General features: G+C 38.6%; 1 protein-coding gene across 15 annotated transcripts in view; it reads right to left on the reverse strand.

The window, feature by feature from the left end:
* The window catches only part of r3hdm2 (R3H domain containing 2), a 138,384-nt gene that overhangs the window by 40,307 nt on the left and 79,969 nt on the right, over positions 1-18,108 (reverse strand). For all 15 annotated transcript variants that reach the window (XM_061937740.1, XM_061937743.1, XM_061937738.1 and 12 more), the window contains 7 exons: positions 16,677-16,763; positions 16,472-16,595; positions 12,931-13,009; positions 9,980-10,039; positions 9,553-9,693; positions 9,330-9,438; positions 2,288-2,383 (listed from right to left, as the gene is read on the reverse strand). In XM_061937740.1, the coding sequence (XP_061793724.1) occupies positions 2,288-2,383; positions 9,330-9,438; positions 9,553-9,693; positions 9,980-10,039; positions 12,931-13,009; positions 16,472-16,595; positions 16,677-16,763 (696 nt within the window). The remainder of the gene's footprint in view (positions 1-2,287; positions 2,384-9,329; positions 9,439-9,552; positions 9,694-9,979; positions 10,040-12,930; positions 13,010-16,471; positions 16,596-16,676; positions 16,764-18,108) is intronic.

The following is an 18,108-nucleotide window of genomic DNA, read 5'->3' on the forward strand; positions in this document are numbered from 1 at the left end:
AGACACATTTTTTAAGTGGAATTCGTTCCCATTCTTGCTTGATGTACAGCTTAAGTTGTTCAACAGTCTCCCTTCCGCTATTTTAAGCTTCATATTGCGCCACACATTTTCCAATGGGAGACAGGTCTGGACTACAGGAAGGCCAGTCTAGTACCCGCATTCTTTTACTATGAAGCCACGCTGTTGTAACTCATGGCTCGGCATTGTCTTGCTGAAATAAGCAGGGGCGTCCATGATAACGTTGCTTGGATGGCAACATATGTTGCTCCAAAACCTGTATGTACCTTTCAGCATTAATGGCGCCTTCACAGATGTGCAAGTTACCCATGTCTTGGGCACTAATACACCCCCATACCATCACAAATGCTGGCTTTTCAACTTTGCGCCTAGAGTCCAGATGGTTATTTTCCTCTTTGGTCCGGAGGACACGACATCCATAGTTCCCAAAAACAATTTGAAATGTGGACTCATCAGACCACAGAACACTTATTCACTTTGCATCAGTCCATTTTAGATGAGCTTGGGACCATTGAAGCCGGCGGCATTTCTGGGTGTTGTTGGTAAATGGTTTTCGCTTTGCATTGTAGAGTTTTAACTTTCACTTACAGATGTAGCGACCAACTGTAGTTACTGACAGTGGTTTTCTGAAGTGTTTCTGAGCCTATGTGGTGATATCCTTGACACACGGATGTGGGTTTTTGATGCAGTACCGCCTGAGGGATCGAAGGTCACAGGCATTTAATGTTACGTGCAGTGATTTCTCCAGATTATCTGAACCTTTTGATGATATTACGGACGGTGATGGTGATATCCCTAAATTCCTTGCAATAGCTCGTTGAGAAATGTTGTTCTTGAACTGTTGGACAATTTGCTCACGCATTTGTTCACAAAGTGGTGACCCTCACCCCATCCTTGTTTGTGAATGACTGAGCATTTCATGGAAGCTGCTTTTATACCCAATCATGGCACCCACCTGTTCCCAATTAGCCTGTTCACCTGTGGGATATTCCAAATAAGTGTTTGATGAGCATTCCTCAACTTTCTCAGTCTTTTTTGCCACTTGCGCCAGCTTTTTTTGAAACATGTTGCAGGCATCAAATTCTAAATTAGCTAATATTTGCAAAAAATAAAGTTTACCAGTTCGAACAAAAAATATTTTGTCTTTGCAGTCTATTCAAATGAATATAGGTTGAAAAGGATTTGCAAATCATTTGATTCTGTTTTTAATTTACGATTTACACAATGTGCCAACTTCACTGGTTTTGGGTTTTGCATGTATAGATGTTGGTCTAAACATACTCCAGCTCATAAACTTACAATAATCTTGTCAAAGTATAATTTTGCAGCCGTATTTGACACACACTGCTCACTTGACTGCGCAACAAACGTAAAAGAAATTCCCCGTAGGACCAATAAAATAACTTATTACCATCATTTTGCCAAACTCTTAAAAATGTGCTTTCTTTTTCTTTTCTTTTTATTTAGACTCGGGGAGTTGGTGGTTTACGAAAGACTTGTAGCAAAAATACGTTAAGTACTCCAAAACAAGATAAAATACAAATAATTTCGAGAAATACTAAATGTTAGAAGCATACCAAACAAACCTTTAACGAAGTGATCACTGCAAACTTATATGTTCTTCGACTTTGCTCCCTTGGTCTGGAGCGTGTGCCCCTTTTCTTGTCTTTCGTAAAATCTTGACATCTTTTACCATTTTTGATTACCTCTCGAGGAACTCGGAAAAAACTTTTATCCTTTGCGCGTTTTGAATGGTTCCAAAAGCCTAAAACAATGCAAGCATACACTGTCCCACCACTTCGTGCCTTGCATAGTTATGAGCCGGACGTGACGTCAACATATTGATGCATTTCTTATGTTGTATATATTCTATATAAGATTTCCAATTAATTTTATCATCTATTATTACACACAAAATTTGGTTTATTTTACTCTTTCAAGGTGTACTCCGTCTATTTGTATTTGCGTTTGACTTTCTCTTCTACTGTTACTGAATAGTATTATCAGAGCATCTGATAGCCTTCACCTTGGTAGCACTCGTGGCACCCTGTAATCATGTGTGTCTTTTGACCAATCATGTAGCCCAATACACGACTCTGCACCAAGCAAACACTTTTAGATTATAGTTAAACAAACACACACCATTTAAAAATGAACGGTGTATTTCCTGACAAAAGATCTTGCATGTTTTGGAGCTGGAAGTTGTATTAATTAAATACATTGTGTGTGTGTACTAATGTAATAATATGTACTCAGATCCAAAACTTACTTCTCGGGCAAAGATCCGGTCTCGTACCCGCTGATATTCCTCCTCTCGTTCCTCGATGGACTTGCTACGCCGCCCGTCCTGCAGCGGCACACGAATCTAAGATGGGGGGCATACCATTATAACACTAGTGTCAAGTAGGGATGTCCCGATCCAGGTTTTTGCACTTCCGATCCGATACCGATATTGTTTTTGCATTTCCGATCCGATACCGATACTGACTGATACCGATACTGACCGATACTGCCCTATCCGAGCATGTATTAAAGTTTAAAGTTATTTAGCCTACTTAGTTATCAGAATCATGTTGAAAAGGGTTTTAGTACTCTTGATAACAACTAGCCAGCTGAATTAGGGGAGTTTGAATAATACACAATGGTTGGTAACAAGAAACTGACCTGTTTATTCAAGGATAAACACAAAATAGACAAAATTATACATGACAAACAGAAATGGCATCATTGAACTAGGGCTGGGCGATATGGCCTTTTTTTAATATTGCGATATTTTAAGGCCATATTGCGATACACAATATATATCTCGATATTTTGCCTTAGCCTTGAATGAACACTTGATGCATATAATCACAGCAGTATGATGATTCTATGTGTTTTGATTGATTGAGACTTTTATTAGTAGGTTGCACAGTGAAGTACATATTCCGTACAATTGACCACTAAATGGTAACACCCCAATAAGTTTTTCAACTTGTTTAAGTCGGGGTCCACTTAAATTGATTCATGATACAGATATATACTATCAGATATATACTATCATCATAATACAGTCATCACACAAGATCATCACATTGAATTATTTACATTATTTATAATCCAGGGTGTGGGGGGGGGGGGGGCGCCGGATGTAAGTGTCAAAAAGACAGCCAAAAGAGTTTGATATGAGAATAAATCTAAAGTTAAAATATATTGCGCAGGCGAGCACCTTAGAGGGAGCTTTGCTCGCACGGCTGCACTAGCATCACAGCTAACGTTAGCCATGCTGCTACCTCTCTGCTCCGGGAGGACGTATACGTATGTGACGTATGACGTGACAGTATGTGACGTATGACGTGACAGTATGTGACGTGTGTAAGAAGGTGCACTTGCTGTCTGTGAGAGGGAGACACAGGACAGAGTGAGAAGAGCCTGTCGTGTAATGCCAGCAGCTAAAAGCAACTGCGTGCCTGTGGATGTGTTGAAGGTGTGCTGGAAAATGCGGAACGGAAATTACAGAGCAGCAGAAAAGTGGAATGTATTATTTAAATCGGTGCGTTGGAAAACACGGACCGGAGTTTTTTTTAAACTGGATCTGGATCGGCATTTTCCCATGCTTTGCCGATACGCAATTTTTGGCAAATATCGGCAGCCGATCCGATCCAAATATCGGATCGGGACATCCCTAGTGTCAAGTGTTATGCAAATGTGAGTTGGAGAGAAATTTACAAAAATACCATCCAGTTTCTGTGTGGAGTTTGCATGTCCTCCCCGTGACTGCGTGGGTTCCCTCCGGGTACTCCGGCTTCCTCCCACCTCCAAAGACATGCACCTGGGGATAGGTTGATTGGCAACACTAAATTGGCCCTAGTGTGTGAATGTGAGTGTGAATGTTGTCTGTCTATCTGTGTTGGCCCTGCGATGGTAGAGACTTGTCCAGGGTGTACCCTGCCTTCCGCCCGATTGTAGCTGAGATAGGCTCCAGCGCCCCCCGCGACCCTGAAGGGAATAAGCGGTAGAAAATGGATGGATGGATGGACCATCCAGTTGAGGAGAAAGCACAGTTCATGCACATACTTCATTGTTTGAAGAAATATAAAAGGTATGATAGTAGTTACATCCATCCATCCATTTTCTACCGCTTTTCCCTATTGGGGTCGCTGGAGCCTATCTCAGCTGCATTCAGGCGGAAGGCGGGGTACACCCTGGAAAAGTCGCCACCTCATCACAGGGCCAACACAGACAGACAACATTCACACTCACATTCACACACTAGGGCCAATTTAATGTTGCCAATCAACCTATCCCCAGGTGCATGTCTTTGGAGGTGGAAGGAAGCCGGAGTACTTGGAGGGAACCCACGCAGTCACAGGGAGAACATGACAGACATGACACACAGAATGATCCCGAGCTTGGGATTGAACTCAGGACCTTCGTATTGTGAGGCACATGCACTAACCCCTGTTCCACCGTGATGCCCAGTAGTTGGTAGAGTAGTAGATAGTGGTTACATTTTTGGAATTATATGTCACTATTTACTGTAAATTACTACATATTGTAATAATAGCTGGCAACACAAGCTACGTTTTGTCTACAGTCAAGTTTACAAAAAGTTTGAGGGTTTTCTTCAGACTTTTTCAGATTCTAATCTTTTTTTTCCCCCAGATACAGATAAAGCATGTGTCATCAACTTTAGGGTTGTAGAATCATGACAAATGGCTTAGGAAAAAGCTGGGGGGTATGCGCTATCACATTACCTTCAAGGAATGTACCGGTAATGCGATGCTATTTATTTACCAAGACAGAAACAACATGAAATAAAAAATAAATTAAAAAAATGAATGTGGAATAACTTAAAATGTTTAACTGTGACTGATGTGAGATCTCCGAGCTAATACTTTTAGTTAATCAATTTGTCTTATCTCGTTGTCCTTAAAACAACCTTATTGTGTAAACAAACTTCTTCTTTTTTAACATATTGGTACCTGCTGTTGTGTATTTGGGATCTGCATAAGTCCCAAACATTTGTAATCAAACCGTGGAGGCATTGTGGAGATATTTATAAAACAACCTTGCCTTCCTTCATATTTCCTCCTTTTACCGTTTGGAATTGACTCTGTTTTCTGACCTGTGATGTCAGCAGATAATAAATAAATACATTTCCCTGAGGTGCTTTGCACCAGTCCGCCATTGTAGTCCGGGCTGTAGTCAATAGGTTCCTTCTTTTTCGCAATTCTCTTGTTGTGGGGAAGACTGACTAGGACATGCACAAGCATCCTCCGCTGTTTCGATTTCTAATACAAAGTAGTGTATAGTTTGAACTAGTGTTGTAACAATACCAATATTTTGGTACCGGTACTAAAATTATTTTGATACTTTTCAGTACTTTTCTAAATAAAGGGGACCACAAAAAAATTGCATTATTGGCTTTATTTGAACAAAAAATCTTAGGGTACATTAATCATATGTTTCTTATTGCAGTTAAGTCCTTAAATAAAATAGTGAACATACTAGACAACTTGTCTTTTAGTAGTAAGTAAACAAACAAAGACTCCTAACTATTCTGCTGACATATGCAGTAACATATTGTGTCATTTTCCATTCTATTATTTTGTCAACATTATAAAGGACACACTGTAAACATTTATGATTACTCTACTTCTTTATTTACTGTTAATATCTGGTTATTTTCTGTTTTAAAATGTTCTATCTATATTTCTGTTAAAATGTAATAATCACTTATTCTTCGGTTGTTTGATACTTTACATTAGTATTGGATGATACCACAAATTTAGGTATCGATTCGATACCAAGTAGTTACAGGATCATACATTGGTCATATTCAAAGTCCTCATGTATCCAGGGACATATTTCCTGACTTTATAAACATAATATACATTTTAAAACAACGAAAGAAGATGTTGTGATGCCAAAAAATGCTCGTAAAAACCAGCAATGTCACGATGTGACTTTGACGCGGGCGGGGTTTGCGGGACCGGTACGTTTCAGAGACGGTATAGTATCGAAAATGATTCATTAGTATCACGGTACTATACTAATACCGGTATACCATACAACCCTAGTTTGAACTTATATCTAATAACACTAATATATTTTATTTGTATAGCACTTTACATTTTAACAACAAATCTCAAAGTTCTAGAGTAAAAACATAATAACGGCATTATTCAAAATAATTAGAGTAAATGATTATTCTCAACCTGAAAAAAGAAACTTATTTTTTCTATATTTTGAATACATTGATCAGAACTCAACTCATCAAAAATTTTAAAGTTTCTTAAGTACAAAACTTTCGAGCCTAATTTAGCTCCATACACTGGAAGGAAAATGGTGCGCAAGGGTCTATCATCCACTAGTAACGTCATGGAGGAGTGGAAGAGTATTCCAGTAAACTATGCAGCTCTGTTCAATTGCAGGCCTGAAAGGCTCAAGTCAGTGCTGGAGAACAATGCTTATGGCTACTGTAAATGTTAGGGATTCACAATAAACTGATAGATAACTTCCTGCTTCTCATGTGTATATATTTATATCTAACTGTAGTTATTTCACATGTGGCGGTAAGACTCAAAGGTGGACTTGAAAAACTGTACCTGTAAGTTTTGCCTGACAAAAGCCAGTACCTTTAACAACTGTAAAGGTATGTATGTTACAAAATTGTACCATACACTGCACCATGAATTGATATAAAATTATAGGGGAAAGTTTAACCAGTATTTTAAGTGTAAAAAATATATACAAACAGCAATAAATCCCCAGTACTCTCTCATACAGACACATACAGACAGTGACAGGTTTTTGCCGCTGCACAGTGAGAGTACTGTAATAGATCCAGTAAAGGGCTGGTCATTCATCATTTCCATGGTGAAATCACAAATCGCTTTAGCCCTCGGGTCGTCACCGGCAAAACTCTTGCACGTTTCAAACAGTAACAAGCCTCAGGCTTTTCTTTGTTCGGCTGCTGGTAAACACATTATCTTTTATCTATAAAATTGTTGAAAGTACACTTTAAGTAAAAATAAATACAGATAAACTTTCAATAGAGAATAAATGTATAAATATTGTTCTTTAGTCTCAAACAGAAATGATTTAATCAATTTGTTTGAAATTTTAAATGTTTTATTTTTTTTAAACTATACTTTTTTTCTTGGACCGACTCCAGTAATTTAATACCGAAAAATAAAATTAACTAAACTATTAAAAATAATAAATTCTAATTGAACGACAAATAACTAAAATGCAAAATATACAAAACACTTTAAGCTACAAAAATAAACTGTTTGTGCTTATTTTTTTTATTATAATTAAAAATTAGGAAGTCGTAATTAATGGGTACAATAAGCACATTGTGTAGTGCACATGTTTTGTTTTTTGAAGCATGATACTGATAAATCATGTTCCCCAGGGTTACATGCACCACCCCGACATTGCACCGCGCCCTCCCAGGGGGGCCTGCACCACTATTTGAAGGACGGAACTTTCCTCCAGAAGGTCTTATCTTTGTCTATGTAATGTCGGATGAAACAAAAATTGAGCACAAGACCCAGCAATATGTTTGGAGGAGTGAAGGTGAGGCCTTTAATCCCAGGAACACCATTCCTACCGTCAGGCATGGTGGTGGTAGTATTATGCTCTGGGCCTGTTTTGCTGCCAATGGTACTGGTGCTTTACAGAGAGTAAATGGTACAATGGAAAAGGAGGATTACCTCCAAATTCTTCAGGACAACCTAAAAGCATCAGCTCGGAGGTTGGGTCTTGGGCACAGTTGGGTGTTCCAACAGGACAATGGCCCCAAAAACACGTCAAAAGTGCTAAAAGAATGGCTAAATCAGGCTAGAAGTAAGGTTTTAGAATGGCCTTCCCAAAGTCCTGGACAACGTGTGGACAATGCTGAAGAAACAAGTCAATGTCAGAAAACCAACACATTTAGCTGAACTGCACCAATTTTGTCAAGAGGAGTGGTCAAAAATTAGACCAGAAGCTTGCCAGAAGCTTGTGGATGGCCAACAAAAGCGCCTTATTGCAGTGAAACTTGCCAAGGGACATGTAACCAAATTTAACATTGCTGTATGTATACTTTTGACACAGCAGATTTGCTCACATTTTCAGTAGACTTATAATAAATTCATAAAAGAACCAAACTTCATGAATGTTTTTTGTGACCAGCAAGTATGTGCTCCAATCACTCTATCACAAAAATATAAGAGTTGTATAAATTATTGAAAACTCAAGACAGCCATGACATTATGTAAACTGTTGACCACGACTGTACATGTACAGGACAGATCCATTTAGAGTTTGAGCAGAAAAGTTGTATAGAAATTAACTATACACCATCAAATATTAACAACATGCTATGTCACATGATGTTTTTAAAATAATAACTTTATGAAATGAAAAAAACAAGTAATGTAAAAGAAAACTTGCTGTTTACTTTTTGATATCAAAATAAAACACAAAGCAATTTGGCTATTGAAAATAAAGTTTAATAAACAAGGGTTGTTATTCTCCAACAACACCAACAGTTTGGCCAACAAAAATAAACAGTAATGGTACCTCTCATATCGAATACAGAATATTCACAGCCTGTGTTGAATTCGATGAGATGACGAAACATTTTAGCTAGTATTGATGTTATTTGAACACTGATACAGTTTGCAGTTAAATAAAGAAGGAGTGAACATCCCAGTAAACAAACTAAAGGCTTTATAAACAAGTTGTGACAATGTTTACGACACATCGCCTGCTGCATGTTTCCTCACCTCATTAACTCTGTCACAGCAGCTGATGGACGCTGTGTTGAGAAAATGTAAGCAACATCAAATAGTTTTCTCCTTCTCTGTATAATTTTAGTATGAGACAAATGTGTCTGTCTCCAATATTATCCACACCTGACGCCATCGAAAAACGGCAATGTGCTCTTAAAAGAACGCAGAGACTCCACGGAAATAAAGCGAAGAAAAATGAAGTTGAACTAAGTGCTTGGCTCTGTTTACTGCGAGGGGGAAATCTCCCAAGCAAAGTCTGTAAAGTTGTCTTCCGCAATGTTTCTTCAAGCCGAACGACACATGTGCGCATGCGCTAGCGCTGCTGTGACATAGTTTCAGGAAGTAAGCAGTGTTGCCTAAAACGCATTAATAAATGACAGTTTTTCTGTATTTGAAAATGTAAACGGTTTTACTAACCGTCGGGAATTTTACCGCGGATGATCATTATACCGTTTATCGTTACATCTCTATTATGCACCTCTACTAAATATTGCAAAATGCTTAGCAGAATGTGAGTGGTGTATATTATATATAAGTGGAACATACCTGATTATCATCCTTGTCCATGCTGGCATCATCTCTCTTAAGAATGAATTTCTTCTGGAAGTCCATGTTACGCTCATCCTTGATGTGTTCTGAGAACCTTTGCTCAGGGCTACAAAAAAAGAAGCGGGTGCAAAGCCTCAGCATCATTGTAAAAATATAAAGTAATAAAGTTCTTATTTCACGCGTTTTTTAGCTGCTGACTAAGGCGTTTACAAACGCTCACATGCGCGTGTTGGCGGTCTTGTTGATGATGACAGCTTTGCCCGTCTGATCCACATTGTGATCCATGCCAAAGTAGGCAGCTACGCGGTGCAGCAGCATTCGGTGATAGGAAGTCATCTGGGGGAACTTCTTATACTGGTTACTACAAGTTAACACACACACACATATAGATGAATACATGGATTGTATTGAGTCTGTATTTGTACTCTTAGAAAATAGCCAGATAATTCAATTAGTCATTTTGCTATCATGACAAATCACTGGAAATGGGAATACTCTGACATTAATACAGTAAGCAGCACCTCCAACAAATTGAGTCTTTACCAGATATACTGACAGATAACACCAGTCTCTTGTGAACTTGAAAAACGTATTACTTAAATGAATACAAATGGATGTGAAATAGCCAAATAAAGAACATGACTTACTTGTCATCATTAATGAACTCCAGGATATCTTGTTCTAGTTTGAGCAGCATCATTCGATCCCTGGGAGGCAAAATTAAGAGAAGAGAGATAATCTATAGTTGTTGACCAAGCATGCAGATTAGGGATGTCCGATAATATCGGACTGCCGATATAGGCCGATAAATGCTTTAAAATGTAATATCGGAAATTATCGGTATCGGTTTCAAAAAGGAAAATGTATGACTTTTTAAAACGGCACTGTGTACACGGACGTAGGAAGAAGTACAGAGTGCCAATAAACCATAAAGGCACTGCCTTTGCGTGCCGGCTCAGTCACATAATATCTACAGCTTTTGACAGACTCACAAGTGAATGCCATTCATACTTGGTCAACAGCCATACAGGTCACACTGAGGGTGGCCGTATAAACAACTTTAACACTGTTACAAATATGCTCCACACTGTGAACCCACACCAAACAAGAATGACAAACACATTTCGGGAGAACATCCGCACCGTAACACAACACAAACACAACAGAACAAATAGTTGCAGCACTAACTCAACCCCGCCCACCTCAACCTCCTAATGCTCTTTCAGGGAGAGCATGTCCCAAATTCCAAGCTGCTGTTTTGAGGCATGTTAAAAAAAATTATGCACTTTGTGACTTAAATAATAAATATAGCAGAGCCATGTTGGTACTTCTTTCCATAACTTGAGTTGAAGTTGTTGCTTATTTTGGAAAACCTTGTTACATTGTTTAATGCATCCAGTGGGGCATCACAACAAAATTAGGCATAATAATGTGTTAATTCCACAACTGTATATATCGGTATCGGTTGATATCGGTATCGGTAATTAAGAGTTGGACAATATCGGAATATCGGCAAAAAAGCCATTACCGGACATCTCTAATGTAGATTAATTAAAGGGGAACTGCACTTTTTTTTTTGTTTTAAATGTGCCTATCATTCATAATCCTTATGTTAGGCCAGAACACACATGTCTGTCTTTTTATGCATTGTAATTCGTAAAAATACAGCAAATATGAGGAGGCTAATTAGGGCTTTGAATCTTTTTGGCACCACACGATTCAATTCGATGCTCAGGGGTAACGATTTGAGTCAAAACAATTCAAATTGAATACTTTTTTTAATAACATTCGGTGCCAGTTCTACGATCAACAACATTCCTCCATAAAATAGAAAATGAGCTGTGATAAATGTGTATTACTTAAAAAAAACAGGTTTTGTTAAATAAAATCCAATCCAAATATTTAATAAAGTCAAATACAGATAAGGCCAAAAGAGAAGTATCCAACACTTCTCTTTTCTACTTTAAATCTGTACAGCAGATATGGGCATATACATAATTAAATGATAAATGGGTTATACTTGTATAGCGCTTTTCTACCTTCAAGGTACTCAAAGCGCTTTGACAGTATTTCCACATTTACCCATTCACACACACATTCACACACTGATGGCGGGAGCTGCCATGCAAGGCGCTAACCAGCAGCCATCAGGAGCAAGGGGTGAAGTGTCTTGCCCAAGGACACAACGGACGTGACTAGGATGGTAGAAGGTGGGGATTGAACCCCAGTAACCAGCAACCCTCCGATTGCTGGCACGGCCACTCTACCAACAATATGATTGGTCTGAGTGGCAGGACAGGACCGATTTAAAAAAAATAAAATATTGCTTTTTTTTTTTTTTGACAACCCTACCAATATCCAGCTAATGGGAGTACTCTATAAAACCATCAAAAAACATTGAAAAAACCTCACCAATACTCCATTTAAATCTTGTGACCTGATTATTAACCAACTATTAGTGATTATGTGATTATAAGCGCTAACGCAGATCAACTACTTTTAGTGGTGACGTAATCAGAGAGAGCCATCTAGCTTTTGCAGCGACAGTATTGACATACTGAGCGACAGCTGCATTGCATTTACGGTACTATAAATCATGCCGTTCACCTGTAAAGTACGGTAGTAGGTTGTGGCTATAAACCGAGATGTTGGTCAATTTTGACATCCATCTCAGACCCGTAAATGGCGAGAAAGAAACGAAAAGACGCTCGTTTATGGCACCTTTTTTTAACCTGTGTGAGACTTATGATTAATTTTTCATCTCATCGGGAAGAAACGAACATTCTATCAGTCAGCATTGTAGTGCGAGCAGACACTGTGCAGCAAGTGATTGATTTATTATGTCCGTGGTTTGTATTTCTTGTTAAGCACTTAGCAATACTGCTACATGATGCTTTGTGTTTCACTAATGCTGCATCAGTTTAGCACACAGATTCTAAAATGTGTAGCATTCATGCTCCAAAATATAAGGTTCTGGATCATCTTCTGTCCCAAAGTAGTTTTTGGCACTCACAAAGTCTGCCATAATTAGTAACAGTGTTGTTATTGTTGAAGGGAAAAGTGAACCTTGCGATGAGTGTGAAATTAATACGTCGCTGTTTGCCTAAAGTGAGCAAAATGCGTAAATATTACATATTAAGAAATGTGCCTGTTACTACACTACATAGTGTACATACATAAACACAGCGTGAATATAAACTGTTGGATGCCTTTGGATGTTGTTAAAGACATTTATAGTCAGAATAGAAAAATGCTATTAGCTTAATTTTTTTTTTTTTTTACAATTTAAATTGCATAAAAAGAGAAAAACATGTTTGCTTGTCTTACATAAGAATTGTGAATGATAAGCAAAATTCCAAAAAAGTTCACTTCCCCTTTAAATTTAATTTCTGATTTCTATTTGTTTTACTGCCATTCTCTTGGCTAAAAAGTTAATTGTACATCCTTAATGAATGCAAATGAAACACATTCGACTGTTCAAGAATGTTTATGACACACAGTATGTAAACAACCAACTGCTCAGGTAACTTGGTTCATACACAATCATACAGCTAATGCTTCTGTGAAATAGATCATTGTTCCAGCATCAAGCTCCCACCTGGGATTGTTCTTCAGTGTGTTGACCAGAAACTCGTGAACGTCGATACCCGTGGAGTCAGTGTATTCCTGACTGGAGTCTAACAAAGAAACAGAGTGGAAAGTGGAACTTTGATGAAAGTTAGAAGAGATGGGGATTCAAGTACAAAAGCCAATAATGTTGTTAGAAATAATGGATAAGTAGCCTCCAACAAAACATATTTTGTTTAGGGAGAATGACCATCAGGAAAAGTAAAGTATGCAGTCCCCATTAAAATACCGTATACATGCTACCATGTATACAGTGTACTAGACAGGATATGTCGTTTGAATTGTTCTGCTCTCAGAATCTAATGCTGCCTGAGGGTTTCTGCCAAAATGATGAGGGAGCTGGATAATTATAGGGACAGGAATGGAACCATTGATATTGTGAGGAATTACCAAAGGAGCCTTGCTGGTTTTAATGCTTTGTGGTGTGAGCTGTGTAGCATGTCAGTATATACAGTCGTGGTCAAAAGTTAACATACACTTGTAAAGAACATAATGTCATGGCTGTCTTGAGTTGCCAATAAATTCTACAACTCTTATATTTTTGTGATAGAGTAATTGGAGCACATACTTGTTGGTCACAAAAAACATTCATGAAGTTTGGTTCTTTTATGAATTTATTATTGGTCTACTGAAAATATGAGCAAATCTGCTGGGTCAAAAGTATACATACAGCAATGTTAATATTTGCTTACATGTCCCTTGGTAAGTTTCACTGCAATAAGGCGCTTTTGGAAGCCATCCACAAGCTTCTGGCAAGCTTCTGGATGAATTTTTGACGACTCCTCATGACAAAATTGGTGCAGCTCAGCTAAATTTGATGGATTTCTGACATGGACTTCTTTCTTCAGCATTGTCCACACGTTTAAGTCAGGACTTTGGGAAGGCCATTCTAAAACTTTAATTCTAGCCTGATTTAGCCATTTAGCTCAATTTTTGTTTCATCTGACCACAAAACTTTCCTCCAGAAGGTCTTATCTTTGTCCATGTGATGTCAGAAGAAACAAAATTTGAGCTGTTTGGTCACAACACCCAGCAATATGCTTGGATGAGAAAATGTGAGGCCTTTAATCCGAGGAACACCACCCTACCGTCAAGCATGGTGGCGGTAGTATTGTGCTCCGGGCCTGTTTTGCTGCCAATGGAACTGGTGCTTTACAGAGAGTAAATGGGACAATGAAAAAAGAGGATTACCTCCAAATTCTTCAAGACAACTTAAAATCATCAGCCCGGAGGTTGGGTCTCAGGTGCAGTTGGGTGTTCCAACAGGACAATGACCCCAAACACACGTCAAAAGTGGTAAAGGAATGGCTAAATCAGGCTAGAATGAAGGTTTTAGAATGGCCTTTCCAAAGTCCTGACTTAAACGTTGGACAATGCTGAAGAAACAAGTCCATGCCAGAAAACCAACAAATTTAGCTGAACTGCACCAATGTTGTCAAGAGGAGTAGTCAAAAATTCAACCAGAAGCTTGTGGATGGCTACCAAAAGCACCTTATTGCAGTGCAACTTGCCAAGGGACATGTAACCAAATATGAACATTGCTGTATGTATACTTTTGACCCAGCAGATTTGCTCACATTTTTTGTAGACCCATAATAAATTCATAAAAGAACCAAACTTCATGAATGTTTTTGTGACCAACAAGTATGTGCTCCAATCACTCTATCACAAAAAATAAGAGTTGTAGTAATTATTGGAAACTCAAGAACGCCATGACATTATGTTCTTTACAAGTGTACTTAAACTTTTGTTCATGACTGTATGTATGTATATATATATATATATATATATATACACACACACACACACACACACACACAGGTAAAAGATAGTAAATTAGAATATTTTGAAAAACTTGATTTATTTCAGTAATTGCATTCAAAAGGTGTAACTTGTACATTATATTTATTCATTGCACACAGACTGATGCATTCAAATGTTTATTTCATTTAATTTTGATGATTTGAAGTGGCAACAAATGAAAATCCAAAATTCCGTGTGTCACAAAATTAGAATATTACTAATCCGACACCAGCAGATGACATGGCACCCCAAACCATCACCCAACCATGCAAATTTTGCATTTCCTTTGGAAATCGAGGTCCCAGAGTCTGGAGGAAGACAGGAGAGGCACAGGATCCACGTTGCCTGAAGTCTAGTGTAAAGTTTCCACCATCAGTGATGGTTTGGGGTGCCATGTCATCTGCTGGTGTCGGTCCACTCTGTTTCCTGAGATCCAGGGTCAACGCAGCCGTCTACCAGCAAGTTTTAGAGCACTTCATGCTTCCTGCTGCTGACCTGCGCTATGGAGATGGAGATTTCAAGTTCCAACAGGACTTGGCGCCTGCACACAGCGCAAAATCTACCCGTGCCTGGTTTACGGACCATGGTATTTCTGTTCTAAATTGGCCCGCCAACTCCCCTGACCTTAGCCCCATAGAAAATCTGTGGGGTATTGTGAAAAGGAAGATGCAGAATGCCAGACCCAAAAACGCAGAAGAGTTGAAGGCCACTATCAGAGCAACCTGGGCTCTCATAACACCTGAGCAGTGCCAGAAACTCATCGACTCCATGCCACGCCGCATTAACGCAGTAATTGAGGCAAAAGGAGCTCCAACCAAGTATTGAGTATTGTACATGCTCATATTTTTCATTTTCATATTTTTCAGTTGGCCAACATTTCTAAAAATCCCTTTTTTGTATTAGCCTTAAGTAATATTCTAATTTTGTGACACACGGAATTTTGGATTTTCATTTGTTGCCACTTCAAATCATCAAAATTAAATGAAATAAACATTTGAATGCATCAGTCTGTGTGCAATGAATAAATATAATGTACAAGTTACACCTTTTGAATGCAATTACTGAAATAAATCAAGTTTTTCAAAATATTCTAATTTACTGGCTTTTACCTGTATATATATATATATATGTGTTAGCTCCTTCTAATATCTATAACATATATCAAATAATTCCTAACACTATCAAATAAGTTAGGGATTTTGATTCAAGTTTGAAGCAGTAGTATACAATATTTGTAACTTTTTTCCAAAAAAATAACTGAATAATAATTTTTTTGTCAACATAAACTATAGTCATCCAAATATAAAAAAAAAAATAAAGACACTCACTCTTGAAAATATTAAAAAAAGTATTTCACTTTGTTGTACTGAACTACAGATATAAAATAACTTTCAGATTCATTGAGAACACTTATACGACAAGAGTGCTCTGTTTTTAAGGATCTATTCTATCAGTAAAAGATCTACTATAAGACAGTAGTGTGCTACAGTTTCAAGGACCTATTGCAGAAACATCAATTAAAAAATCTCCTGTATGACAAAAGTGTGCTATTGCTATTAGGAATCAACTGCAAAGACATCAGCCAAAGATCTCCTATATGTCAAGAGTGCTCTGCTGTGTTCAAGGCCCTACTGCAAAAATGCCAGTCAAAAATTCTCTGTATGACAGCTTAGCTTAGCTAGCTAGCCCTGATATGTTTAAAAACGCACCACGTGACAACATCTTCCGTGGTGCCTTGTCCTTCTTCTCCTTTTCTTCATTTTCATACTCATCCTTGGAGGACTTTTCCTCTTCCTTGTCAGATGGACAGCTGATGTGAAGCTGAATGATATCCTGGAGAATAACAGCATTCAGGAAAAAGACACAGATGTGGCATTTCGAGCACGTCATGTTAGAGGATAAAAGAAAGAGTACCGATTCTGGAGGGCCATCATTGACGAACAGCCCAGCAGATTCCTCACACACTGCCAGACTTCTTACCAACTTCAGTTTCGCGTTAGACTGAAACGGAATGAAAACAAAAAAAAGCTAAATGAAAAAGGTTGCATTTATTTATACATGTGTATACACAACAGGGGTGTGATGAGATCTTGTGGGATTAAAACGTGACAATATTTGTCATTTGGATTTAAAAAGTTAACTTGCGAGACCTACGCTTTTTTTATAATAGTCAAAAAGCTGTCTGGCTAGCTGTACGCAAGGGATAGGGGCCGCACATGAAGTGTTTTCTGCACACATCAAACAGAGAGCTAGCCTTTTCTGCGTCATGGCATGGCTCTCCTTCAGTTGTGCCGATTGTATATCCAAGCAGAAGCTAAACTGGCAATGACGGAAAGACGTGACAGAAACGCAAACGGGACACACTTGATTGCTTCCCCCAGCAGCGAGACGACACTGCAGCAACCCAGAGATAAAACAAGACATGAATAATTGATCCACTTGATATATATATCAGCGACGCAAAAGACTCCCGCAAAATTCAAATTTATACAGCGGAACCTAGATTTACGAACCCCACTTTTTGCAAAAACGTGTTTACAAACTTTTAGATCGAGCCAAAAATGCCTTTGTGAGCGGACAATGTCTCCGTGTACGAACACTTCATTCATTGCGTCTCACCTGCAGCTGTTGTGTGCCACAGGGTGCAGCATTTTTGCAAAGGTGGAGCCCACCACGTCAGTTGCTGCGCAGTACATACAGTACGTGACTAGACACTTCTCCACGCTTTAGCATGTGTGCCTTTTCGCCTTTTGACAAGTTTTGTCCATTTTGCCACTTTAACAGGAGTTCCAAAAAGACAACAGGCCAGCATAAAGGAGGAGATCGCTGTGGAGTCAAAACTAAAAAGACTATTTATGAGGAGAACATTAATGGCGCTCACGAATATCGAAGAATCACCGAACATACCAAAGCAAGTTTTAATTGTGAATACACCAAACTTTTCTGGAAAAAGATGCCAAAGCACTCCTTTTACAGCAGAGGAGAAGACTACCTCTCCTTCAGCAGCACCTCTTCCAAGAGTACACACGGCCCCTCCCTTTGGCCCCCGTCTGCTCTTTTCTCTTTTTATGGTGGTTAAAGTTAAGGATGTTGTCGTTGTGGGGACGGCGTGGCGAGGTTAGTAGAGCGGCCATGCCAGCAACCTACAGGGTTCGTACACCTTTTCCATGGCCAAATTCAAGCACTTTTTAAAGACCTTCAAGATCAATTTTCCAGTTTTTCCAGTACCTTTTGTTGCGTCGGACCAGCTCTTCCTCCCAGGGAATCTAAGTTACTGGTCAATCCCAAGTTCTTTCGATGACATATATGCTGAGTAAGAAGGACCATCAAGACAGAATTTGAATAT

Source organism: Nerophis lumbriciformis, linkage group LG03, assembly GCF_033978685.3.
Source record: "Nerophis lumbriciformis linkage group LG03, RoL_Nlum_v2.1, whole genome shotgun sequence".
NCBI classification, from domain to species: Eukaryota; Metazoa; Chordata; class Actinopteri; order Syngnathiformes; family Syngnathidae; genus Nerophis; species Nerophis lumbriciformis.